Source organism: Heptranchias perlo, chromosome 5, assembly GCF_035084215.1.
Source record: "Heptranchias perlo isolate sHepPer1 chromosome 5, sHepPer1.hap1, whole genome shotgun sequence".
NCBI lineage: Eukaryota > Metazoa > Chordata > Chondrichthyes > Hexanchiformes > Hexanchidae > Heptranchias > Heptranchias perlo.
Window position 1 is genome coordinate 45919143 of NC_090329.1, and position 27851 is coordinate 45946993.

Below are 27851 nucleotides of genomic sequence, written 5' to 3' on the forward strand. Positions count from 1 at the left end.
CATTGTCATGTCCGGTGCCTAGTGGTCCGTCCGGTTTTATTCTTATTATGAATTTTTGTGGCGAGATTTTGCAACTGAGTGGCTTGCTAGGCCATTTCAGAGGGCAATTAAGAATCAACCACATTGCTGTGGGTCTGGAGTCACATATAGGCCAGACCGGGTAAGGACGGCAGGTTTCCTTCCCTGAAGGGCATTAGTGAACCAGATGGGTTTTTACGACAATCCGGTAGTTTCATGGCCACCATTATTGATACTGGTATTTTAATTCCAGATTTTTATTTAATTAATTTAATTAAATTAATTAATTGAATTTAAATTCGCCAGCTGCCATGGTAGGATTTGAACTCATGACTCTGGATTTTAGTCCAGGCATCTGGATTACTAGTCCAGTAACATAACCACAAATTTATATTACAGATTGATGATTATCATAAAAAAAATCAAAAGATAAGTTGAAAACAAGGCACAACAGATTCACAAACACAAAGGTACACCGTATCTCTTTAAGCACAACTTTAGTCTCAAAATTACAGCATTCATCTCCACAGTGTAAAGGAAAAAAGGAAAAAAACTTCAACCTTTCACATCCTTAGGATGTTCCAAGTGTTTCATAAGCTATTGAATTAAGTACAAAATGTAGTCACCTGTTACATAGGTAAACCTGGCATTCAACAGAGTGTCTATTGACACAACTGTGTCAGCCAATGAGTTGGAGGTGGGGCGGGATTTACGGCAGAACTTACAGCAAACAGTCTATTTTACAGCAAATCAAGCTTGTTTACTCAGCAAACAGCAAAGCAAACAAAGTCCATTTACAGAGTCCATTTAAGAAGAGTGTCTATGAACTGCAACAAACAGAACTCATGACCAAAACTGCAGCAACTTCTCCCGATAAAAGCAGGGTGATTTCTCCAGCAAAATGCAGTGAGTGGAGGATAGTTACATATTACAAATTGATTATATCTCTAGCAAAATGTAGTGAGTGGAAAATAGTTACATACAAATTATGTGCATAAAATCAATCCCAGTCACTTATAGCAGCTCGGTCTCCAGGCATGGTTGACGGGGGAATTAGCCAATCATCTCCATTCTGGCTAGGAATAACGGTGTCACTATATGCAGCCGGTATTCATTTTAAGCAAGGAAAAGTGCCACAAGCAGCAATGATATAAATGACCAGTTAATCCATTTTTGGTTGTTATGGCTAAGGGAGGAATGTTTTCCATGAAACTGCGAAAATTCCCTGCAATTTTTTGAAATAGTGCCATGGGATATTTTATGTTCACCTGAACAGGTTTAAGTCTCATCCAAAAGACCTCCAACAATTCAGCATTCCCTCACTGAAGTGTTTGTCTAGATTGTGTATTCAAGTCTTTGAGGATGTCTTAAATCCATGACCTTCTGACTAAGGTGAGAGTGCTACCACTGGGCCAAGTAACACAGCAAAGTTGCTGGTTTTGAAAGTAAATAGTTCAAGTTAAATGTGCTCCAATATGCAATTCACCATTAAAATACAACTTAACTTAGTTCAATCAATCATCTTCCTAATTATAAACTTGCACAGCCATAAAAGGAATTCTATAGAAAGAAAACTGCAAAGGGACTTACTTTGATTAGTAAGATTTTTTCTATGCCTCTCAAGTCAATCAAACAGTTTGCCACCACTGGGTTGTTTATTTCTAAGGCATCAAGAACTGTTGGGAAATCTAGATGATGAACAGCTCTTTAAAAAGAAAAATATAAATTCAATTTGGATTTTGTACAGTCTCCCTACTGAAGCTTCGAAAACAATGAACATAACAAGTGAAGAGCCATTATATCAAATATCAGTAGTCATTTTGACATATCCCTATGAAGTTTTCCATAACCTTATATACTGTCACCTAAAAGACCTTAATTATTAGTTTCACCCTGAGTACCACTGAGCACAAAGCTTTTCTTGTGTAGGTCATCAAGGTAGGCAACAGTTTAATAGGTTTTGATGATGTGTTCCTTGGAATAGTGAGCAATGCACAATGTATCTTTTCTCTAGCATGAGACTGAACTATTACACCAGTGACCCAAATGCTATTCATTCGTGAGTAGCAACAACCACTGTACAGTTCAATACTATAATGTCACATACACAAGCATAGTGCCAACTTTTGTCAATTCCTGCTGACAAAGTGGGCAACTGTATATAAATGATTATACAGCTACCTTAACAGTAGATCTAATTAATCTTGTTTACCTAATGGTTTAATGTACAACCTTTTTTTATGCGAAAAAGACTCAGACAGGTCAAATATTTGAGAATCTTGAAACTTACCTTTCTTTTACATTGTACATTCGATTTTCAAACTCACACACATTAATTTGGGGTCGTCTTCCTGAATTGCAGTATCGAGACATCAAAGTTTGCAGCACCTGCTCATCTCTGTAATTATCACAGCAAAATGAAAGCAGCAGTGCTTTCAAACAACTTTCAACTGCCAAACCCAATTCAGCATACTTCAGTCTGAAGAAAGCACCTAAATAAAAATTATTTTTTTTACACTATAATTAACAACATTCAGTATTTCTAAATTCATATCACTATTAACTCAATATTACCTTAAAAGCATATTACTAAGCAAACTCCTGTCAGGTCTGTTAATCTTGTCTATACACAAATCATTTATATAAATGAAAAACAGAAGAAGTCCCACCACAGTGTCCTAGGCCCAACCATCTTCAGCTGCTTCATCAATGACCTTCCCTCCATCATAAGGTCAGAAATGGGGATGTTCGCTGATAACTGCACAGTGTTCAGTTCCATTTGCAACCCCTCAAATAATGAAGCAGTCCGAGCCCGCATGCAGCAAGACCTGGACAACATCCAGGCTTGGGCTCATAAGTGACAAGTAACATTCGTGCCAGACAAGTGCCAGGCAATGACCATCTCCAACAAGAGAGAATCTAACCACCTCCCCTTGACATTCAACGGCATTACCATCGCCGAATCCCCCACCATCAACATCCTGGGGGTCACCATTGACCAGAAACTTAACTGGACCAGCCATATAAATACTGTGGCTACGAGAGCAGGTCAGAGGCTGGGTATTCTGCAGCGAGTGACTCACCTCCTGACTCCCCAAAGCCTTTCCACCATCTACAAGGCACAAGTCAGGAGTGTGATGGAATACTCTCCACTTGCTTGGATGAGTGCAGCTCCAACAACACTCAAGAAGCTCGACACCATCCAAGATAAAGCAGCCCGCTTGATTGGCACCCCATCCACCACCCTAAACATTCACTCCCTTCACCACCGGCGCACTGTGGCTGCAGTGTGTACCATCCACAGGATGCACTGCAGCAACTCGCCAAGGCATCTTCGACAGCACCTCCCAAACCCGTGACCTCTACCACCTAGAAGGACAAGAGCAGCAGGCACATGGGAACAACACCACCTGCACGTTCCCCTCCAAGTCACACACCATCCCGACTTGGAAATATATCGCCGTTCCTTCATCGTCGCTGGGTCAAAATCCTGGAACTCCCTTCCTAACAGCACTGTGGGAGAACCGTCACCACACGGACTGCAGCGGTTCAAGAAGGCGGCTCACCACCACCTTCTCAAGGGCAATTAGGGATGGGCAATAAATGCTGGCCTTGCCAGCGACGCCCACATCCCGTGAACGAATTTAAAAAAACAGTTCTGAAGGGAACGCCACGATCCACTTCCTGCTAATCCAAGATCCATTTATTTCTATTCTTTCCTTTCTGTCTCCTAGCCACCTCTCTATCATGTGGCTACATTCCTTTTAATACCATGTGCCTTCATTTTCCTAAGTCTCTTATGTGGCACTGTCACATTTCAGGATTTCAAGCTATGGTGCCACAGGGGGATGCTGCTTAATATGTTAAAAATGCTACTTTTGTGTTAAACTAAGCCCTCAAGGGGTTAGGCTCGCAGGACAGTATGGCTGAGAGATGTGGTTTTGGATTCAGACAAGGTGTCTAAACCAATTCCTTTACGCAATAAATGTTAGTCTGACATTTCAGTGATCATTCACACCTATTCTGGTTGAGATGACCCAATTCCTCCAAGCTCAGCAGGGATAATAAGCCAGGGGGGTCGTCCATCTGGTCAGATTTCACATCCTGACATCAGAATTAACAAAAGGAAAAACATGTTCTGGGTCAGTGATGTCTAACAAACCCTGCAAGAAAGCAGTTCGGGGCCCGATTTGGGAATCAAGATTTAGCAGAGAAAGAAAATGCCGGAAAACACTCAGCAGGTCAGGCAACATCTGTGGAGATAGAAACAGGGTTAACGTTTCAGGTCATCGACCTTGCATCTGAAAGGTCATCGACCTGAAACATTAACTTTGTTTCTCTCTCCACAGATGCTGCCTGACCTGCTGAATGTTTTCCAGCATTTTCTGTTTCTGTGTCCAACCAATCTGATTTCCAGCATCTGCAGTATTTTGCTTTTGATTAAGATATAGCAGGTTGGTTTTCCCACCCAGAAGCTGACCCAAAAGCAAATAAAACAAAAAATGAATATTTTGTCTGTTATTCAGGGTCATGTTTTTAATGTTTTGTGTTGCTGCAGGATGCATTGTAGGCAAGGTTTAAAAAGGTTGGAATTGGTACTTTTGCTCAGTCACGTGTATTCTGCAAAATAAACTAGATTCTTGATTCATCACTGACCTTACCTTACCAGCGTATTCATCAGTTCTGCCTATCAAAATAACAGTGATTTCTGCGGTGGTTATCCTGATCTCCTGCCGTAACTTTGGAGGGAGGTCGGTGGAAATCCCGGTGAAATGGCATAAACGGCCTTTTGATGTAGCTGCGGTGAGTGACCAAGAGAGCACTGTGGAAATTCTACCCCAAATATCCAATTCATATGTCAAGAGGCAGGCACTGTTATATCCCCTGGCTTACACTAACATATGAGTAGATATTGGACTATTAAGAGTCAAATCCAGCATGTAAGGGGTGTCAGATCTCATCACAGGAGCGACTGATGCCACTGAACTTGAGCAGACCCAAAATCGATATCAGGAACTTCATCAAAAGCTTTCTGAAATCAATATATACAAGTCACCTCATCCCCTTTATTCATATCTCTGTGATTTCCTCAAAAATTCAATTATGTTAGTCAAGCATGACCTACTCTTTACAAATCCATGCTGATTGTGCATGATTAACCCATGCTGATTTCATCCCATATTATGGACTCGAGAGGTAATTTTACAAATCTATATTGCCTGGAACCATTAATTGTTAAATTGTGACCAGTGTGCGCCTGAATTTCCAATATGTGCCTCCAATGAGTCTGACTCAGCACCGCAAACTCATAAAATTAGCCAGTAGAAGTTTACCCACAGTTAAGACTAGCCTGCCTATAGAAGGAAAGAATGAACTTACAGTTATAAAGGGTGTAATTTTCAACTTTAGTGGGGATGAAAAACTGTTAGTAGTGGATTGGCTGCCCATTATACACCCGCCCAATTATCCTTTCCATTGACTTCATTGGAAAGGAAAATCAGGTGGGGTATAAAATGGGCAGCTGATATGCAACCTCCAGTTTTAGTTCCCAACCAAAAGTTGAAAATTACCCCCATAATGTCTTTCATGGACTCAGGACATGCCAAAATGTTTCACAGCCAATTAAGTACTCTTGACGTATAGTCACTGTTGTAATGTAGGGAAATGTGGCAGCCAATTTTTTTTTTTATTCGTTCACAGGATGTGGGCGTCGCTGGCGAGGCCAGCATTTATTGCCCATTCCTAATTGCCCTCGACAAGGTGGTGGTGAGCCGCCTTCTTGAACCGCTGCAGTCCGTGTGGTGACGGTTCTCCCACAGTGCTGTTAGGAAGGGAGTTCCAGGATTTTGACCCAGCGACAATGAAGGAACGGCGATATATTTCCAAGTAACACACACGGTAAGGTCCCACAAACAGTGATGAGATTAATGAGCCGGACAATGGGAGAATTTCCCTGCTCTTCTTTGATGCCCCTGCATCTTTTACATTTTTCTGAGAGGGCAGGCAGGACCTCGGTTAAACATCTCAACTGAAAGATAGCACCTCCGACAGTGCAGCTTTCCCTCAGTATTGCAGTATAATTTCCAGGCATATACCATTCCCCTTCTTGAACTGGTGTTTAACATTTCCCAACCTTCAGTCCTTTGACTCAATTTCTCATTTGGTCGGAATCTGAAATCGTAACTTAATTGAAGGATAAAAATTTTACTTCTGGGATTTGTGCCCAGCAGCCAGTTACATTGACAGGCTGGCTGCCTGTCGGCCGGGAAGAGACCAGAGTCTTCGGGGTTTGTATGGGCAGGGTTGTCGGGGAGAAATCAGGATCTTTAGGGGCTGAATGGGGGGGTGGATCACGGTTGGGGGGGGTGGGGAAGAGGTGGTGAGTAGTTGGCCATCGCTGGGGAGGTGAGTGTCTCGGACATCATTGGGGGGAGGTGGGGGCGGGAGGTCTTGCTATTTCACTTTATGTTGACGGCCAGTCTTCTTTCATACTCCCTCTCCCTTTTTGATTCCCTTCTATACATTTTAAAAAATATTTCTCTGTTTTTCCATGTTATCTCCATTTATCATATGACTGTTGTCAAACCTCATTCTATGCTCTAACCTTAATAAGACAACAGCTTACTGCATCTAATTTTAGTTACCATTCACGCAGATTTGACAGTAAATTATTATATAGAGTATGTAGAAGACAAAAACAAAGAATTCCTAGACAGAGACCTCTGGATTTTGAAGACAAACTAAGAGTTAGACTAAATCTTTTTGAAAGAAGGAACATTTAGAGGCAGGAACCATGGTTTTAAAATAATAAAGACAACACATCAATTTGAAGTCAACAAAATCTTTGAGCTGAACTCAGGGTGTGAAACAATAGAGGGTAGAACTCAACTAAACTCTTCAGTCATAGTAACTGACCTGGGGGACAGTGCTGCCACCAAGTGCTGTGCTCACTAGATTGGGAAGACTTCCAAAAGACTTTTATTAATATTTGGTATGTAGACTACTGGTACCAACTAAAAGAATGACATGCTAAGTTGCTGCATATTAATCAAATCATAGTCTATCATATAAATAGAATGAACTAGATGGGCCAAGAGTCATATAATCCTTCAGCTCATGTGGAAAATTACCCTGATATCCGAATATGTCCAAATATAGATTTCTGATTTGTATAGGAGAAATTCCCAGCACAATCCACCCAAAACTACCATGGAAAAAGACAATTCTAATCACATCTGTATGTAACAGAGGAAGAAACATCTGCACTCAAGTTTAATGATAGATTTTATAAACACAAATTTCGAGACCACAGTACACAATATACTGGGTCTTTAATATTTACATTGCACAAGAAACTCAAAGGCAAATCAATTATTCTGCGACTGGCTTAAATAGCTGCAGGTTATATATTACTGAGACTTACCTAAAGAGCCGACTGGTTTCGTCCAGAAGCGACCCTGCTTATTTGCTTCCTCTATTGCATGAAGTAATGCAGATATGTTCCTGTCAAACCTTTTCAGCCAGCTCATTCTATTGGCCTTCAGTTCATTCAGCTGCCTCTGGATTGAGCAGCATTCGTCACACTTTGTTCCTCTCTCTTGCAGGTATTTAACAATTAACACTGCAGATAACACTACAACTATATGAAACAAATTCAATTTTTTTGAAGAGGATTCTACAAGTTAAACTCTCAGCTCACTTAAAAAAATTATCTCAGAGCTTACCATGCATGATTCTGTTTATAATATAGCTTAGAAATTAGTCTTTGCAACATTAGTACACAAACCCTTAACACATTTAATTGACAAATCTCTGTTGCCCGAACAGATTGCATTTCTGGTTGGTGGATGTATGTTGGAGATAAATTGAATCACATTATGAATATGGAACTTTTAAATTGTTAATATTTTCAAAAGACTAAAACCTCACCTGCTGCTCACCTTCAATAAGATGTCTAATTAAGAGGGAAGTTTGTAGAAACAAAATTGGTGCGGAACCCACCTAGTAGCCAAAACATGGAACTACAGGTAAACTTAAACCTCAAACTTTTTAACAGGGAATTGCATGGACTTACAGGCTTATATGACCAAAAAACGTGACAAAGGGACGAGTGGTCTAAATGGGAAAACTTTAATAGACTGATACCCGCAGATGCCACAGGCATGTACAAGTGTAACAGGAAGTGGAAACAATTTATACAGAAATCTCCACAAGGAATGTTGACAGGTGACGAGAACATACCGATTTTAATATATTGATCATTTTAACACTAAAGCTACAACCAATACCCTCTGTCATTTTTTTTCCTTTTTTTTTCTCTCTCTCACACACACACACAGCTTTAAGAAAAACACAATATAAGACTGATATAAAATATTTGTTTAGTGTCTCTGCCATTTCCATATTCCCCATTATAATTTCTCCTGTCTCAGCCTCTAAGGGACCCACATTTATTTTTGCTACTCTCCTCCTTTTTACATACTTGTAGAAGCTCTTACAATCCGTTTTTATATTTCTTGCTAGTTAACTCCCATTCTATTTTCTCACTATCAATTTTTTTAGTTATCCTTTGCTGGTTTCTAAAACTTTCCCAATCCTCAGGCTTACTACTCTTCTTGGCAACACTATAAGACTCTTCTTTTAATCTAGTACTATCCTTAACTTCTTTAGTTAGCCACGGATGGATCACTTTTCCTGTAGAGTTTTTATTTCTCAATGGAATGTATATTCGTTGAGAATTATGAAATATTTCCTTTAATGTTTGCCATTGCTTATCTACCGTCATATCTTTTAATCTAATTTCCCAACCAACCTTTGCCAACTTGCCCCTCAACCTATGTAATTGTCTTTCTTTAAGTTTAAGACTCTAGTTTGGACTTAAGTATGTCATTCTCGAACTCAATGAGAAATTCGAACATATTATGATCACTCTTCCCTAAAGGATTCCTTACTATGAGATTACTAATTAACCCTGTCTCATTATACAAGATCTAAAATAGCCTGTTCACTGTTTGGTTCCACGATGTATTGTTCTAGGAAACTGTCCTGAATGCATTCCATAAACTCGTCCTCCAAACTACTTTTGCCGATTTGATTTGCCCAGACTATATGAAGATTAAAGTTGCCTATGATTATTTCATTGACTTTGTTACAAGCTCCTCTTATTTCTTGATTAACACTCTGTTCAACTGTATAACTATTGTTAGGGGGCCTATGAACTACTCCCACCAGTGTTTTCTCCCCTTGTTATTTCTTTTCTCCACCCATACTGATTCTGCTTCCTGATCTTTTGAGCCAAGATCCGTTCTCACTACTGTCCACAGGTCATCCTTTATTATCAGGGCTACTCCAACCTCCTCCTTTTCCATTTTGTCTGTCTTTTCAAAAAGTCAAGTACCCTGGACTATTTAGTTCCCAACCTTGGTCACACCTTGCAACCACATCTCAGTAATGGCTACCAGATCAAACCCATTTATCTCTATTTGTGCCATTGATTCATTTATCTTGTTACGAATGCTTTGTGCATTCAGATAAAGCATCTTTAATTTTAACATTTTGCTATCTTTCCCTGATTTGACCTTATTACCGTTAAACTCTTTGACCCTTCCCGTCACACTCTGCTTATCGTTACCCAAATCACTACACTGTTCTATGGCCTTGTCTTTTTTCTTTAGATTTGTAAATTTCCCCTCACCAGAACCCTCCCCCTCCCCCCTTTTTAGTTTAAAGCCCTATCTACAGCCCTAGTTATTCAATTCACCAGGACACTGGTCCCAGCCCGATTTAAGTAGAGCCCGGCCCAACGGAATAGCTCCCTATTTCCCCAGTACTGGTGCCAGTGCCCCATGAATTGAAATCCCTGTCTCCCACACCACTCTTTGATCCACGTATTTAAAACTCTGATCTGTTTGTCCCAATGCCAATTTGCACATGGCTCAGGTAGTAATCCAGAGATTATTACCTTTGAGGTTCTGCTTTTTAATTTGGAACCTAGCTCCTCAAACTCCTTCAGCAGAACCTCATTCCGAGTTCTACCTATGTCGTTGGTTCCTACGTGGACCACAACAACTGGATCCTCCCTTTCATGCTCCAAGTTCTTTTCCAGCCACGAGGAGATATCCTTAACCCTGGCACTGGGCAGGCAACACAGCCTTCAGGACTCCCGGTCATAGTTGCACAGAATAGTGTCTACCCCCTGACTATAATATCCCCAAACACTACCACATTCCTTTTTGCTCCCCCAACTTGAACGGCCTCCTGTACCACGGTGCCGTGGTCAAATTGCCCATCCTCCCTGTAGTCTTTATTCTCATCCACACAGGTAGCAAGTACCTCATACCTGTTGGACAAGGTCAAAGGCTGAGGCTCCTCCATCACTGCATCCTGGGTCCCCATACCTGCCTGACTCGCAGTCACATCCTCCTGTCCCTGACCACTGACCAAATCTAAACAATTACCTAACCTAAGAGGCATGACAGCCTCCTGGATCAAAGTGTCCAGATAACTCTCCCCCTCCCCCTCCCAGATGCATCGAAATGACTGCAACTTGGATTCCAGCTCAACAACTATGAGCTGAAGTTCCTCAAGTTGCAGACACTTACTGCAGATGTGGTTGCTCGAGATCTCATGGGGTTCCACCAAATCCCACATGCTGCAGTTAGGACACACCACCTGCCCCCTGCTATCTCTATCTAACCTTGTTTTATATATTTAATTAGTTAAAGTTTTATTAACTTGATATTTTTAGTTTTAGTAACTAATTAGTTTATCTAGTTTAAGTTATTGTTTTAATAAAGTAATAGTTATAGCTTCCCAGCTCTTAGTTTAAACCACTGCCCTAACTTAGAGAGCAAAAAAAAGGTAATACTCACCAACCAATCACCTACCTGCAGTCCTGTGAATTCACTCCTTGGTTATTTATTTTTCTCTCTCTCTACATCTCTATATCAGGCCGCTAGGGAGAGGGGGAGATTCCCTGCTCTCTCTCTCTCTCTACATCTCTATACCAGGCCGCTGGGGGGGGATTCTCTCTCTCGCTCCCTCTCTGCTCCTCTATACCAGGTCGCTGCGGGGGATTCTCTCTCTCTCTCTGCTCCTCTATACCAGGCCACTGCGGGGGATTCTCTCTCTCTCTGCTCCTTTATACCAGGCCACTGTGGGGGGGGGGATTCTCTCTCTCTCTGCTCCTCTATACCAGGCCACTGGGGGGGATTCTCTCTCTCTCTCTCTCTCTGCTCCTCTATACCAGGCCACTGGGGGGGATTCCCCGCTCTCTCCCTCTCTATACCAGGCCACTGGGGGGGATTCCCCGCTCTCTCTCTCTCTGCTCCTCTATACCAGGCCACTGGGGGGGATTCCCCGCTCTCTCTCTCTCTGCTCCTCTATACCAGGCCACTGGGGGGGATACCCCGCTCTCTCTCTCTCTCTGCTCCTCTATACCAGGCCACTGGGGGGCATTCTCTCTCTCTCTCTCTCTCTGCTCCTCTATACCAGGCCACTGGGGGGGATTCTCTCTCTCTCTCTCTGCTCCTTTATACCAGGCCACTGGGGGGGATTCCTACGCTCTCTCTCTCTCTGCTCCTCTATACCAGGCTACTGGGGGGGATTCCCCGCTCTCTCTCTCTCTCTGCTGCTCCTTTATACCAGGTCACTGGGGGGGATTCCCCGCTGTCTCTCTCTCTCTGCTGCTCCTTTATACCAGGCCACTGGGGGGGATTCCCCGCTCTCTCTCTCTCTGCTGCTCCTTTATACCAGGCCACTGGGGGGGATTCCTACACTCTCTCTCTCTCTGCTCCTTTATACCAGGCCGCTGCGAGGGATTCTCTCTCTATGTGCAGCTCTTTTATTCCAGGCCGTTGGGGGGTGGGGTGGGGGGGGATACCTGCGCTCTCTCTCTCTGCTGCTTCTTTATACCGGGACGCTGGGGGGGATTCGTGCGCCTTCTCTGCTCTAAGAACAACCCCAGTTTCTCTACTCTCTTCACGTAACTGAAGTCTTTCATTCCTGGTACCACTCTAGTAAATCTCCTCTGCACCCTCTCTAGGGCCTTGACATCCTTCCTAATGTGTAGACCCCAGAATTGGCTACAATATTTCAGCTTCGGCCCAACCAAAGATTTATAAAGGTTTAGCATAACTTCCTTGCTTTCGTACTCTATGCCTCTATTTATAAAACCAAGGATCCCATATATCTTTTTAACGACCTTTTCAACTTATCCTGTCACCTTCAAAGATTTGTGTACATACACCCCCAGGTGTAAGTACATCTCTGTTCCTGCACCCCCTTTAAAATTGTATCATTTAGTTTATATTGCCCCTCATTCTTTCTACCAAAATGAATCACTTCTCACTTCTCTGTGTTAAATTTCATCATGTGTCTGCCCATTTCATCAGTTTGTTTTGTCCTCCTGAAGTCTGTTACTATCCTCCTCACTGTTTACTACATTTCTGAATTTCGTGTCATCTGCAGACTTTGAAATTATGCCCTACATACCCAAGTCCAGGTCATTAATATATATCAAAAAGAGCAATGGTCCTAATACCAACCCCTGGAAGAACCCACTGCACACTTCCCTCCAGTCTGAAAAGCAAATGTTCACCACTACTCTCTGCTTTCTGTCCCTTAGCCAATTTTGTATCCACGCAGCCACTGCCCATTTGATCCCATGGGCTTCAATTTTGGTAACAAATCTATTATGTGGTACATTATCAAAAGCCTTTTGAGAGTCCACGTACATAACATCAACCGTACTAACCTCATCAAACTTCTCCGTTACATCATCAAAGAACTCAATCAGGGTAGTCAAACAAGATTTGCCTTCAATAAATCCGTGCTGGCTTTCATTTATTAACCCATATTTTTTCAAGTGCCAATTAATTTTGTCCTGAATTATTGTTTCTAAAAGTTTCCCCATCACGGATGTTAGGCTGACTAGCCTGTAGTTGCCGAGTTTATCCCTCTCCCCTTTTCTGAACAGGGGCGTAACATTTGCAATCCTCCAGTCCTCTGGCACCGTCCCCATATTTAAGAAGGATTGGAAGATTGTGGCCAAAGCCTCTGCAATTCCAGCCTTACTTCCCTCAGCCTAGGATGCATCACATTCAGACTGGGTGACTTTTCTATTTTGAGCACTGCCAACCTTTTTAGTACCTTTTTATCTATTTTTATCCTATCCAATTGCTCTACTACCTCATCCTTTACTGTGACATGGGCAGCATTCTCTTCTCTAGTGAAGACAGATGCAAAATCCTCATTTAGCACCTCAGGCATGCCCTCTGCCTCCACAAGAAGATCTCCTTTTTGGTGCTTAATCGGCCCCACCCTTCCTTTGACTACCCTTTTACTATTTATATGTTTATAAAAGACTTTTGGGTTCCCTTTTATGTTACCTGCTAATCTATTTTCATACACTCTCTTTGCCCCTATTATTTTCTTTTTCAATTCTCCCCTATATTTTCTGTATTCAGCGTAGTCCTCTACTGAATTATGAACCTGACATTTATCATAAGCCTCCTTTTTCTGTTTCATTTTAATCTCTATATCTTTAATCAGCCAGGGAGCTTTAGCTTTGGATGCCTTTCCTTTCCCCATCATGGGAATGTATCTAGTCTGTACCTGAACTATCTCCTCTTTGAAGGCCTCCCTTTGCTCATTTATTGTTTCACCTTCCAAGCATTGATTCCAATCCACCTGGGCCAGATCCCTTTTCAACTCACTGAAATTAACCCTCCTCCAGTTGAGTATTTTCACATTTGATTTTTCCTTGTCTTTTTCCATAACTACTCTAAACCTAATGATATTGTGATTACTGTTACCCAAATGCTCCCCCACTGAAATATGCTCCATTTCATTCCCAAGAACTTGATCCTGCTTCCTTCCTTGTTGGATTGGAAACAAACTGATCAACAAAGATCTCTTGTACATATTTCAGGAATTCCTTCCCCTCTTTGCCCTTTACAGTGCAATTATCTTAATATAGAATGGGAAAATTAAAGTCCCCCATTATCACTACTCTAAACTTCTTGTATCTTTCTGCAATTTGCCTGCAAATTTGCTCCTCTATCTCCTTCCCACTATTTGGTGGCCAGTAGCATAATAGCTCCTCTATTGTTCCTTAATTCTAACCAAATATATTCTGTCTTTGAACCCTCAAGTACATCATCCCTTTCTAGTTCTATAAAGTATCTTCATCAATACTGCCACCCCCTCCTTTTTTATCCTTCCCTATCTTTCCTGAATACATTGTAGCCAAGAATATTAAGTGCCCATTCCTGCCCCTGTTTGAGCCAGGTCTCCATTATTGCCACTATATCATAATCCCATGTGGCTACTTGTGCCTGCAGCTCACCAATCTTATTTACTACATTCCATGCATTTACGCACATGCACTCCAAACCCATCTCAGTCTGCCTTGCATTATCCCCCTGTCTAATCGCTTCTATTTCTGAACTACTCTTTATTCTAATGCTGTGTGTGCCTCACAGTCCTCTGTGCACCTTGTAACTCCTCAGGTCTCTCCTGCCCCAAAACTGGTCCCAATGCCCCAGGAATCTGAAGCCTTCGTATTGGCCCAGATGAGAATCTGTCTGGAATTGAACTGAAATCTAACAACTGATTGGTACACTGGAATCCTAATTATATGTGGAAATGTCAGCATAAGTTCTCAAGATTGATTCTTCCTCTGCTACCAATCCAGCTCCAGTAATCCATGAAAGCCAGGAACATTTGCTGTTTTGTCTTGCTTGAGGATAAATTTGGTCTCTTTCAAAGCACTCGCCCTTGCAAAGAATGATGAGATTGCGTCTTGTGGCTCTTATTAGTTTTGTAGCACCAGTGTTCTGGCCATTTTTATGAATCATATTTTAAGTCCAATACCCCCAAGAAAGAACTGTACTGTTTGCAAGCTTTTGGGAGTGGCTTAGAGATCAGGATTAACTGGCAGGAGTTTCGAGCCAGGATAACCTGACTAAGGTGCATTCATATGCAAACGAACATTTCACACTGACAGGCTGGGTGGAAGGGAACCCAGGCCGATTGACGTCATCACCATTTAACATGATTACTGGGAACAATACCCCAAGAAGTAACTCAGAGACACTCAGTCTCCTGGTGGAAGGCAGGAGATGGCCGGGCCATTGTCTTCCAGGAGAGAAGCCAGTTTGAGATCGAAACCCATTACCTGCTAATGGGGGCCATCAACTCAGGAAACGACAGACACCCAGTAATCAGCACCCATTGTCTCTCCAGGTGCAAGGCCTGGGAGCGGGATAATGAAAATAGCATTTTTCACAAAGATTTCAAAGGTTATGAGTCACTCCAGGCAACGGTGTGGGGGTTCAGACAGATCACCTGAGTCAATACATCGAGCAGATCAGTATCGTATTGGCTCGGCTCTGTTAGGATCTGCTGGGCTCTGCTCTCTGGGCTTTTCTCTCTGCTCCTCGGCATTCAATCTACAGTGCATCTCCCGAGCGGAGCTCTGCTCAATTCAATGGAACACCGCCAAAAGCTGAACGCTGTTCTTCATCCTTCATCAACGGACCTCAACTCAAATTGGAACTTGGATACTGCGTCGGCGGTACGGAACCAGGAGCGAGACGTGCAGGAAGAAGCTGCAAGCAAGACAATGGGCAATTGGGGTGAGCATATTGCCTGCGCCTACACATCCACTTAGCTGTATGAGGGGGTGATTTTAAATCCCAATCAAACCTTAGAGGGTTTTAGTGCTGGGGGGTCCTGTGTTAGTTTATTTCACGGGAGGGGTTTCTCTTATTAGGCCGTGGTAAATTAGCACCGTAGGGCTTATTGGACAAGCCAGGGTTGTACTGTTTACTAGTGTTATTGTTAATCTTATTAAACACAATACGGTTGAGTCCGAAAATGTGTGTCCGAGTCTGATCTGTCCTTATAATCCCTATCGTTCCAGAACTTATAGTAAGAGGTGTGTTTTCGGTATACACGAGAAAATCACTTACAGATTCATGGCCAAAAAGTCCTGTTCACTTATCTGGAATATACTCATGCCAATAGGGTGTGTAAATATGCACCCATTCAATTGACTATGTTCTTGAAGAGGCTACTAACGGGTTCAGGGAATATATCACTCCCATTATATGAATAATACCTTAGGCCTTTCACCATCCAAAAAATCATGATGCATTAGAAATTACTGTTGGCATCGTCATACAAACACCTAACTTGTTCATTCCAAATTCTTCTTTCTGCTATTTTACAATAAGCAGGTTAAAACGTTCATTAAAATAGCAGAGGAGATTCTGATACGAACACATTCATACCATGTGATCGCTGACAGCACATTGCAGGTTCATTTTCATTCAGACAAAGGTCATGAATTGAAAAACAAAACATATCTCTTTATTGAAATGGTCTAAAATCTGCTTTCTTTGTAGAAATTATATGCCCTAGAAAAAAATATTATGGGATCTTAAATAATGAAAGAATTTACAAGGCAAGCATATAAAACTTTCATAATGATCTGTATTGTATGATTTGATCATTTGTAAGCTAATGTAGATTGCAACTTTTTCTGTCATTTACTTAATGTGTTATGTTCTGCAACATTTGCAGTAAATTTCATATTAGGACATTTGCTGCAACGCATAAAGGAGCTGTGACTATTTTAATACATGAGTGTATAACACTTTATCGCAAAATGGTTTATTCTCCTCTATTCTACTATTGGAATAGAAGTGGCACATAATTTAACAAAACATTACCAAAATGTTACCAGGGTTTATAGTTATGAATAGACTTGAGAAGTTAAGGCTTTTCTCACTGGAGCTGAGAAGGTTAAGCGATGACTTGATTATGCAGGATTATGATAAAGTAAAGGGTGACGGATTTTTATTTGGTTGGCAAGATAGTCATGAGAGGGCATAAATTTAAGATAATCGCAGAATGAATTGAAGGGAAGGTTAGAAAAAATGCCTTTACAAAGAGGGCAGTTAAAAGGTGGAACTCTCTTGTCACAAACTGTTGCTAAAGCAGCGTCCATTTTTTGGAAAAACAATTCATTGCTTAAAAAAGGTGAACATTAAATGGTATGGGGAGTGAGCAACCAAGATATGGGGAGTGAGTGGGATTAGACTAAGTGGCTCATGTGGTGAAAAATGCCAGCATAGATTTGATGAACCAAATGGCCTCCCACTTCCCCTTCCTCTCTGGTCAGCATCCTTAGATGATTGATTCCCTCTCCACATGCATCATATGACAGAAGAATCGTATTTGTATAGGGAACGGAAACAAATTGAGAAAGAAATTACTGCTGAATCCGAAATGTCTTAGTGCAATTTGCTTAAAAACATGATTGCTCTACATATTGTAAAATAATAAAATAACAACACTGCTCCTTAACCACACACGTTTTAAAAAAACATAGTTTTGCATTTTACCTGATTTACTCTTTAATCTGTACTCCTTGTTCCCTGTCCAAATATAAGCTGTTCCACTATGATGGCTTCCCCATATAATTCAGGTTTAAAAGCAAGTCCTCTGTTTCTCAAAATTATTGAGATGCGTGGAGAACTGCAAATAAAGAATGTTAAGATTTTTAGTTTTAATATAATCATCTATACTCTCAAACACAGTTAATTTTAACCAGTTTTTTCTTCTCCATTGCAGGCATATTAAGGCTTTCATGAGCACTCAGTTAAACTAATGAGGTCAGAACCACGTACAGATTACTCATGTTAATTCAAAGCTAGACTGTAGTTAAACTATCTAAATGTGGATTTTCTCTGTTGTACACAAATACTTGGAGTTTAAGGCCACCGGGTGGCATGTTTCATGATATATGGCTATGCTGCCATAGGGAAACCTTGGTATAATATATGTTAAAAGTGCTATTATTGAGCTAAACATAGTTTTCACGGGTTAAATTCACAGAACACCAGAGCTGGGAAATATAGATTAAGATTCAGACAGGATGTTTGAACCAATGTGCTGCAGACAATGAAATATAGTTTAACATTCTATTGATCATTCACATGTATTGCTGCTGCGACAACTCTATTCACACAAACTCAGTACGGGTCATTGTCAAGTTAGTCTGTTGGATTTCACTCTTGGATGGGGGGGGTGGGAGTGGGGGGTGAGAATAGTGAATTTGACTGAAAGCTGCCACTGCACTTAGGCTGATGAGAAAAAACAGCATACTGCAGGAACAGGATGTTCTGCTCCAGGCTGAAGGCAAAAATGTAGTGGTTCAGTTTCTTATAGCCAATAGTTTTGCTGAACTACTACATTTTTGCCTTCAGCCCGGAGCAGAACTACTAATGGATAAAACTACGGATGAAGAGTAGGCAGTGTTCAAAAAAAATATTTGGTAGAATGCATTACCTCTACATACCCTTAAAGGTAAACAATTTTACAACACCAAGTTATAGTCCAACGATTTTATTTTTAATCCCACAAGCTTTCGGGGGCTTTCCCCTTCCTCAGGCAGTGTGGAAAGGGTATGATGGCATCTCCACATCATACCCTTAAAGGGCAAGAGATCTACTGGTATAATCAAACTACCTTGGTCAACAAGGGGAGTGAGAGATAGTATAAAACTAAAAGATAGGGCTTTTAAAAAAGGCAAAGAAGAGTTGAGATCCCGTGGACTGGGAGACATATAAAGAACAGCAAAGGGATACAAGGAAAGTGGTAAGAGCCGCAAAAAAGAATACGAGAAAAAGCTTGTGAGAGATATCAAGGATAACACGAAAGCTTTTTATAAATATTAATAGAAAGATGGTGGCTAAGAGTCATGTGGGCCCCTTGATGACAGATGCAGTGATATTGTAATTGGAAATCAGGAAAAGGCAGACCTACTAACTAGTTACTTTGTATCAGTCTTCACAGTAGAGGATGAGGATAAAATACCAGAGACACAAGGAAAACTAAAAATAAATCAAGGGGAGGAACTAACTAGATTCAATATATACTAAAAAAAATTGGTAGAGAAACTAATGTTATTAAAGTTAGACAAATCTCCAGGACCCAATGGTTTCCACCCCAGGGTATTAAAAGAAATAGGTGAGGAAATTGTTGACGCGTTAGTCATGATCTTCCAAAACTCAGGAATTGTCGCCCTGGATTGGAAAATTGCCAATGTCACGCCACTATTTAAGAACGGTGAGAGATAAACTAGGAAATTCTAGGCCTAGTAGTCTAAATTCAGTTGTGGGGAAGTTACTAGAATCTGTTATTAGGGGCAGAGTGACTGAGCATTTGAACAAATATGAGCTGATCAGAGAGAGCCAGCATGGATTTGTAAAGGGTAAGTCATGTCTAACGAATCTAGTTAAATTTTTTTGAGGAGGTAATTAATGTGGTAGATAAGGGAATGTCAATGGATGTTATTTATATGGAATTCCAGAAGGCATTCAACAAATTTCCACATAAGAGACTGTTAACAAAAATGAGAGCGCATGGAATTGGAGGCAACCTGTTGGCTTGGATAGGGAATTGGTTAAGAGGTAGGAGACAGAGAGTAGGGATAATGGGTATGTACTCAAATTGGCAGGATGTGACTCGTGATGTCCCCCGGGGATCTGTAATGGGGCCTCAGCTTTTCACTATATTTATAAATGACTTGGATGAATTAATAGAGAGCTGTATATCTAAGTTTTCTGATGACATTAAGTTAGGTGGCACAGTGAATATTGTAGGTAGAAGCAGAAAGTTGCAAAGGGACATTGATAAATTAAGTGACTGGGCAAAACTGTGGCAGATGGAGTTCAATGTGGGAAAGTGTGACCTAAGAAAGATAGATCAGAGTATTGTCTAAATGGTGAGAAGCTAGGAACTGTGGATGAACAGAGAAATTTAGGGGTCCTAGTACAGAAATCACTAAAAGGTAATGGACAGGTACAAAAAATAATTAAAAAGGCTAATGGAATGTTGGCCTTTAACTCACGAGGGCTGGAAGTTATGTTACAGCTGTACAGAGCTCTGGTTAGACCCCATCTGGAGTACTGCATTCAGTTCTGGGCACTATGGGCTCGATGTTAGCAGGGCTGCGGGTTCGCGGCGGGGGGGTATTGGGCGCGTGGGTAACGCGCCCGGTGAAATTAGTCAGCCCCCCGCGCGATCACAGCCCGATTGGATCCACTTACCTTGTCTTCCGGGTTCCCCACTGCTGATTTCCGAGTCGGGCGGGCTGCACATGCGCAGTAAGATCTGTCAGCTGGAGGAGCTCTATTTAAAGGGGCAGTCCTCCACTGACAGATGCTGCAACAAATAAAAAAAATTACAGCATGGAGCAGCCCAGGGGGAAGGCTGCTCCCAGTTTAATGATGCCTCACTCCAGGTATCAATAGATGGGGTGAGGAGGAGGGGGAGGACAGAGATCTTCCCCCTGGCGGGCGGGAGGAAGCGGCCTGCCTCTGCCACCAGGAAGGCCCGGCTCGAGGTGGCAGAGGAGGTCACCTGCACCACCAACATATCACGCACCTGCATACAGTGCAGGAGGCGCTCCAATGACCTCAGGAGGTCAGCCAAAGTGAGTACACTTACTCATTCCCCTACACTCCATCTGCCACATCACTGCCCCCACCCCACACCTCCTTCTGCACTGCCAACACTACTCGGTCACATCACCCCTCATACCCACTCAAACCTCATCCTCATCTTACCTGCACTTACTCACCTCGCCAGTACTCATCCCGCCACTACCACTCAACCCAATCCTCATACAATCTCATGGCTCTATCTCATACTCACCCTCTCGTGCATCTCTTTCACAGTCAGCCTCACTCAACCTGCCACTACCTGTGCTGCAGCCACAGGGCATGCATCACATATGTGCAGTAGGCAGCATAAGGCAAACGTGTCGTGAGCATGAAGGGGATGCACAAGGGTGTTTGAGGGTTTGTCATGGTTTTTACTTATATTTAATTTCTGACCAACTCATATTACATATTATATTGGCACCACTACTGCCACGTCTTTGCGAATCTTGTCTGGTTTGTGCAATAATGCCCTTTCCTGAGGATCACTATGAAGACCCACAACTGTGTGAGGACAACACAGTGTGCTGAGAGTTCGGTAAGTGTGGGAGTTGAAGGGTTAATCTCTTTAAATCTCGTGCATATTGCTTCAACTGTTTAAGGTCAATTTAAAAGTTTAAATTTCTAAGTTTCTGTCAGGCTTCAGCAGAGAGCTGCTGTAGCAAGTTAATTGGTTAGCTAGATTCAATTGGTCCCTGAAGGTGGGGCAGGCCTGACTCATCTGAGTCTCAACTGTAGAAATACAGGGGCCTGTCAGTGCGGACAGCACGGTGTGAGGACAACACAGTGTGCTGAGAGTTCGGTAAGTGTGGGAGTTGAAGGGTTAATCTCTTTAAATCTCGTGCATATTGCTTCAACTGTTTAAGGTCAATTTAAAAGTTTAAATTTCTAAGTTTCTGTCAGGCTTCAGCAGAGAGCTGCTGTAGCAAGTTAATTGGTTAGCTAGATTCAATTGGTCCCTGAAGGTGGGGCAGGCCTGACTCATCTGAGTCTCAACTGTAGAAATACAGGGGCCTGTCAGTGCGGACAGCACGGTGTGAGGACAACACAGTGTGCTGAGAGTTCGGTAAGTGTGGGAGTTGAAGGGTTAATCTCTTTAAATCTCGTGCATATTGCTTCAACTGTTTAAGGTCAATTTAAAAGTTTAAATTTCTAAGTTTCTGTCAGGCTTCAGCAGAGAGCTGCTGTAGCAAGTTAATTGGTTAGCTAGATTCAATTGGTCCCTGAAGGTGGGGCAGGCCTGACTCATCTGAGTCTCAACTGTAGAAATACAGGGGCCTGTCAGTGCGGACAGCACGGTGTGAGGACAACACAGTGTGCTGAGAGTTCGGTAAGTGTGGGAGTTTGGTGAAGTGGGGGAAGGAGGTGCTGCTTTGCCTTGCTTTTCCTGCAGAGCGGTAGTGGACCTGAGAGTAGAAGACTGAGATTGTGGAATAAAAGCAGCAGCAGACCTGCAACAAGAGACAACTACTGTGCGACATCACAGGGACTTAACTCCTGGACCTAAGATAAATAAGAAGCAAAAAGTAATCCAAGTGGGACGTCACCAAGGAAGAGGTAAGTGATTGGCTGGTGAGTATTTTCCTGCTGAATTTGTCTAAGGTTAGAGTTTGTGGATTCTCTGGTCTCTGTTGTGTAGTGGGGGACTGCTGTTCAGCAAGGGCCCTTGAGTATACCTTTTTAATTGAAGTGAAATTGGTGGGATTCATTTAATTTGAGGGAGCGTCCGATAAAAGGCGGGATTTCAGAGCGCTGAGAACAGCTGAGAGGAGCCGAGCCGAGCGGAGCTGCGACCGAGTTCGAAGTGACGTCAGGAATCAGATCGGGACGCGACACGGGAGGCACCTGATTGGTGAGTAGGTTCAGGTGAGTATTTCTACTTATCGACAGTAACTGAAGTAAAAGGAAAGGGAAGGTCTGCTGGTCTTATAGGAAGTAGCGTTTATTTTTTAGTGAATCAAGGTCCCTAGTGTAGTTAACATTCTCTAAATTGAGAACAATTTAAAGGAGTAAACTCCTTAAAGGGAGTGGTAAGTAGTTTTTCTTTCCTTTTTTTTCTCTTGACATTGCAGTTGTTGTTAAGCTAACTTAAGGGTTAAGTCATGGCAGGAGATCCCAGAGCCGTGTCATGTTCCTCTTGTGAGATGTGGGAATTCAGGGCTCCTTCCTGTATCCCTGATTCCTTCACCTGCGGGAAGTGTGTCCAGCTGCAGCTATTGTTTGACCGCTTGACGGCTCTGGAGCTGCGGATGGACTCACTTTGGAGCATCCGCGATGCTGAGGAAGTCGTGGATAGCACGTTCAGTGAGTTGGTCACACCGCAGATAAAAATTACTGAGGGAGATAGTGAATGGGTGACCAACAGACAGAGGAAGAGTAGGAAGGCAGTGCAGGGGTCCCCTGCGGTCATCTCCCTCCAAAACAGGTATACCGTTTTGGATACTGTTGGGGGAGATGGCTCACCAGGGGAAGGTGGCAGTGGCCAGGTTCATGGCACCGTGGCTGGCTCTGCTGCACAGGAGGGCAGGAAAAAGAGTGGCAGAGCTATAGTGATAGGGGACTCGATTGTAAGGGGAATAGACAGGCGTTTCTGCGGACGCAACCGAGACTCCAGGATGGTATGTTGCCTCCCTGGTGCAAGGGTCAAGGATGTCTCGGAGCGGCTGCAGGACATTCTGGAGGGGGAGGGGGAACAGCCAGTTGTCGTGGTGCATATAGGCACCAACGATATAGGTAAAAAACAGGATGAGGTCCTACAAGCTGAATTTAGGGAGTTAGGAGTTAAACTAAAGAGTAGGACCTCAAAGGTAGTAATCTCAGGATTGCTACCAGTGCCACGGGCAAGTCAGAGTAGGAATGACAGGATAGCTAAGATGAATACGTGGCTTGAGAGATGGTGCAAGAGGGAGGGATTCAAATTCCTGGGCCATTGGAACCGGTTCTGGGGGAGGTGGGACCAGTACAAATTGGACGGTCTACATCTGGGCAGGACTGGAACCAATGTCCTAGGGGGAGTATTTGCCAGTGCTGTTGGGGAGGGTTTAAACTAATGTGGCAGGGGGATGGGAACCGATGCAGGAAGTCAGTGGGAAATAAAATGGTGACAGAAACAAAAGGCAGTAAGGGAAAGTGTACAGAACATGACCGGACAGATGGTCTGAGAAAGCAGAGCAAAGACCAAGGGAAGTCTAGATTAAACTGCATTTATTTCAATGCAAGAAGTCTGATGGGCAAGGCAGATGAACTCAGGGCATGGATGGGTACATGGGACTGGGATGTTATAGCTATTACTGAAACATGGATAAGGGAGGGGCAGGACTGGCAGCTCAATGTTCCAGGGTACAGATGCTATAGGAAAGATAGAGCAGGAGGTAAGAGAGGAGGGGGAGTTGCGTTCTTGATTAGGGAGAACATCACGGCAGTAGTGAGAGGGGATATATCCGAGGGTTCGCCCACTGAGTCTATATGGGTAGAACTGAAAAATAAGAAGGGAGAGATCACTTTGATAGGATTGTACTACAGACCCCCAAATAGTCAACGGGAAATTGAGGAGCAAATATGTAAGGAGATTACAGACAGCTGCAAGAAAAATAGGGTGGTAATAGTAGGGGACTTTAACTTTCCCAACATTGACTGGGACAGCCATAGCATTAGGGGCTTGGATGGAGAGAAATTTGTTGAGTGTATTCAGGAGGAATTTCTCATTCAGTATGTGGATGGCCCGACTAGAGAGGGGGCAAAACTTGACCTCCTCTTGGGAAATAAGGAAGGGCAGGTGACAGAAGTGTTGGTGAGGGATCACTTTGGGACAAGTGATCATAATTCCATTAGTTTTAAGATAGCTATGGAGAAGGATAGGTCTGGCCCAAAAGTTAAAATTCTAAATTGGGGAAAGGCCAATTTTGATGGTATTAGACAGGAACTTTCAGAAGTTGATTGGGAGAGTCTGTTGGCAGGCAAAGGGACGTCTGGTAAGTGGGAGGCTTTCAAAAGTGTGTTAACCAGGGTTCAGGGTAAGCACATTCCTTATAAAGTGAAGGGCAAGGCTGGTAGAAGTAGGGAACCTTGGATGACTCGGGAGATTGAGGCACTAGTCAAAAAGAAGGAGGCATATGACATGCATAGGCAGCTGGGATCAAGTGGATCCCTTGAAGAGTATAGAGATTGCCGGAGTAGAGTTAAGAGAGAAATCAGGAGGGCAAAAAGGGGATATGAGATTGCTTTGGCAGATCAGGCAAAGGTGAATCCAAAGAGCTTCTACAAATACATAAAGGGCAAAAGGGTAACTAGGGAGAGAGTAGGGCCTCTTAAGGATCAACAAGGTCATCTATGTGCGGAACCACAAGAAATGGGTGAGATCCTGAATGAATATTTCACATTGGTATTTACGGTTGAGAAAGGCATGGATGTTAGGGAACTTGGGGAAATAAATAGTGATGTCTTGGGGAGTGTACATATTACAGAGAGGGAGGTGCTGGAAGTCTTAACGCGCATCAAGGTAGATAAATCTCCGGGACCTGATGAAATGTATCCCAGGACGTTATGGGAGGTTAGGGAGGAAATTGCGGGTCCCCTAGCAGAGATATTTGAATCATCCACCGCTACAGGTGAGGTGCCTGAAGATTGGAGGGTAGCAAATGTTGTGCCTTTGTTTAAGAAGGGCGGCAGGGAAAAGCCTGGGAACTACAGACCAGTGAGCCTGACATCTGTAGTGGGAAAGTTGTTAGAGGGTATTCTGAGGGACAGGATCTACAGGCATTTGGAGAGGCAGGGACTAATTAGGAACAGTCAGCATGGTTTTGTGAGAGGAAAATCATGTCTCACGAATTTGATTTTTTTGAAGGGGTAACCAAGAAGATAGATGAGGGCTGTGCAGTAGACGAGGTCTACATGGACTTCAGCAAAGCATTTGACAAGGTACCGCATGGTAGGTTGTTACATAAGGTTAAATCTCATGGGATCCAAGGTGAGGTAGCCAATTGGATACAAAATTGGCTTGACGACAGAAGACAGAGGGTGGTTGTAGAGGGTTGTTTTTCAAACTGGATGCCTGTGTCCAGCGGTGTGCCTCAGGGATCGGTGCTGGGTCCGCTGTTATTTGTTATTTATATTAATGATTTGGATGAGAATTTAGGAGGCATGGTTAGTAAGTTTGCAGATGACACCAAGATTGGTGGCATTGTGGACAGTGAAGAAGGTTATCTGGGATTGCAACGGGATCTTGATCAATTGGGCCAGTGGGCCGATGAATGGCAGATGGAGTTTAATTTAGATAAATGTGAGGTGATGCATTTTGGTAGATCGAATCGGGCCAGGACCTACTCCGTTAATGGTAGGGCATTGGGGAGAGTTATAGAACAAAGAGATCTAGGAGTACAGATTCATAGCTCCTTGAAAGTGGAGTCACAGGTGGATAGGGTGGTGAAGAAGGCATTCGGCATGCTTGGTTTCATTGGTCAGAACATTGAATGCAGGAGTTGGGATGTCTTGTTGAAGTTGTACAGGGCATTGGTGAGGCCACACTTGGAGTACTGTGTACAGTTCTGGTCACCCTATTATAGAAAGGATATTATTAAACTAGAAAGAGTGCAGAAAAGATTTACTAGGATGCTACCGGGACTTGATGGTTTGACTTACAGGGAGAGGTTAGACAGACTGGGACTTTTTTCCCTGGAGAGTAGGAGGTTAAGGGGTGATCTTATAGAAGTCTATAAAATAATGAGGGGCATAGATAAGGTCGATAGTCAAAATCTTTTCCCAAAGGTAGGGGAGTCTATAACGAGGGGGCATAGATTTAAGGTGAGAGGGGAGAGATACAAAAGGGTCCAGAGGGGCAATTTTTTCACTCAAAGGGTGGTGAGTGTCTGGAACGAGCTGCCAGAGGCAGTAGTAGAGGCGGGTACAATTTTGTCTTTTAAAAAGCATTTGGACAGTTACATGGGTAAGATGGGTATAGAGGGATATGGGCCAAGTGCAGGCAATTGGGACTAGCTTAGTGGTATAAACTGGGCGACATGGACATGTTGGGCCGAAGGCCCTGTTTCCATGTTGTAACTTCTATGATTCTATGATTCTATGATGCCACCCATTGTGTCACTGCAGAGTGAGTGTAGGTGTATTGGCAGGGCTCTTTTGTGCAGACGGCTGAGACATGTCGGTGATGTACCCGGTGGCACCCTGGAAGGATGCGGAGGAGAAGTTGTTGAGGGCAGTGGTGACTTTGACAGCGACAGGTAAGAAGATGGTGCTCGGGCCAGCCGGGAACAGCTCGGCATGAAGGAGACTGCAGATGTCCACGACTACATGTCGAGTGACTCTGAGCTTCCGTGTGCACTGCTGCTCAGAGAGATCCAGGAAGCTGAGCCTCGGTCTGTGGACCCTGTGGCGAGGGTAGTGCCTTCTGCGATGCATCTCTCTCTGCGGTTGCCCTCCCTCCTGCTGTACAGGTGGATGTGTCACAGTACTCTGTTGTGGAGCTCCACGTGTCAGAGGTGGACGGCTTAGATGGCGAGGCTGGTTAGGCTGGTGATGCTGTTCGTCCTCCGAGGAGGTCATGACTGCAGCTACTGCGGCCCCCATCCAAAAGATGTACATCTGAGAGGGTCCGGAAGGTAGGTAAGTGTGTCCTCACACCGGGGTTGCGGTTCCAGGTCGGTGAATTTTCTTGTTAGGAGGAGGGTGGTGGAGGCCAAACTTTGTCCAATGTGACGGAGTGGCCACCTGTCGAATGCACCTTTGCAGCTGCCACAGGCTGCTGGCTGCAACACCTCCGTTTGAACTGGGAGTGTTACCCCCAGTATGGGGAACAGTCTCAGTTCAGTGTAAAATCCCACCCCTCCTAATAAAACAGCTCAATCAGGTCTGTAAACGACCTGAACGAGCAACTTAAATACTTTCAAGTGGCATTCCACTGGCTTTAATTGCCTGCGGGATTCCCACCAGCAGGGGCTGTGCGCGCACGCCGGCGCATCAGTGGGGAACCCGGAAGTGGGCGGGTTGGAGCCGGGCTCCAGTCCCGCTCCGGGATTCCCCGATTTTTGGAGCCCCCCGCCAGGGACGCACCCGATAGCGGGTGCTAAAATGATGCCCTACATCTCAGGAAGGAAAAATTGGCCTTGGAGGGGGTGCAGTACAGATTTACCAGAATGATATTGGGGCTAAAAGGGTTAAATTATGAGGATAGGTTGCATGGACTAGGCTTGTATTCCCTTGAATATAAAAGATTAAGGGGTGATCCAATTGAAGTTTTTAAGACGATTGAAGGATTTGAAAGGATAGATAAAGAAGTTAATTCCACTCGTGGGAGAGTCCAGAAAAAGG

General features: G+C 43.3%; 1 protein-coding gene across 3 annotated transcripts in view; it reads right to left on the bottom strand.

Moving 5' to 3' along the window:
- Window positions 1-27851, bottom strand: part of LOC137321364 (structural maintenance of chromosomes protein 6-like) — a 50786-nt gene that overhangs the window by 15107 nt on the left and 7828 nt on the right. The window contains exons 2-3 of one of the 3 annotated variants that reach the window (XR_010962796.1): window positions 2309-2510; window positions 1609-1723 (exon numbers count right to left, since the gene is read on the bottom strand). The exons of 1 other annotated variant lie outside the window; for it this stretch is intronic. Coding sequence is in view for 1 of the 2 variants with exons in the window: in XM_067983745.1 (XP_067839846.1) it covers window positions 1609-1723 (115 nt within the window). In the remaining variant the exon portion in view is untranslated. The remainder of the gene's footprint in view (window positions 1-1608; window positions 1724-2308; window positions 2511-27851) is intronic. One more of the 3 variants, XM_067983745.1, reaches the window with a different exon arrangement.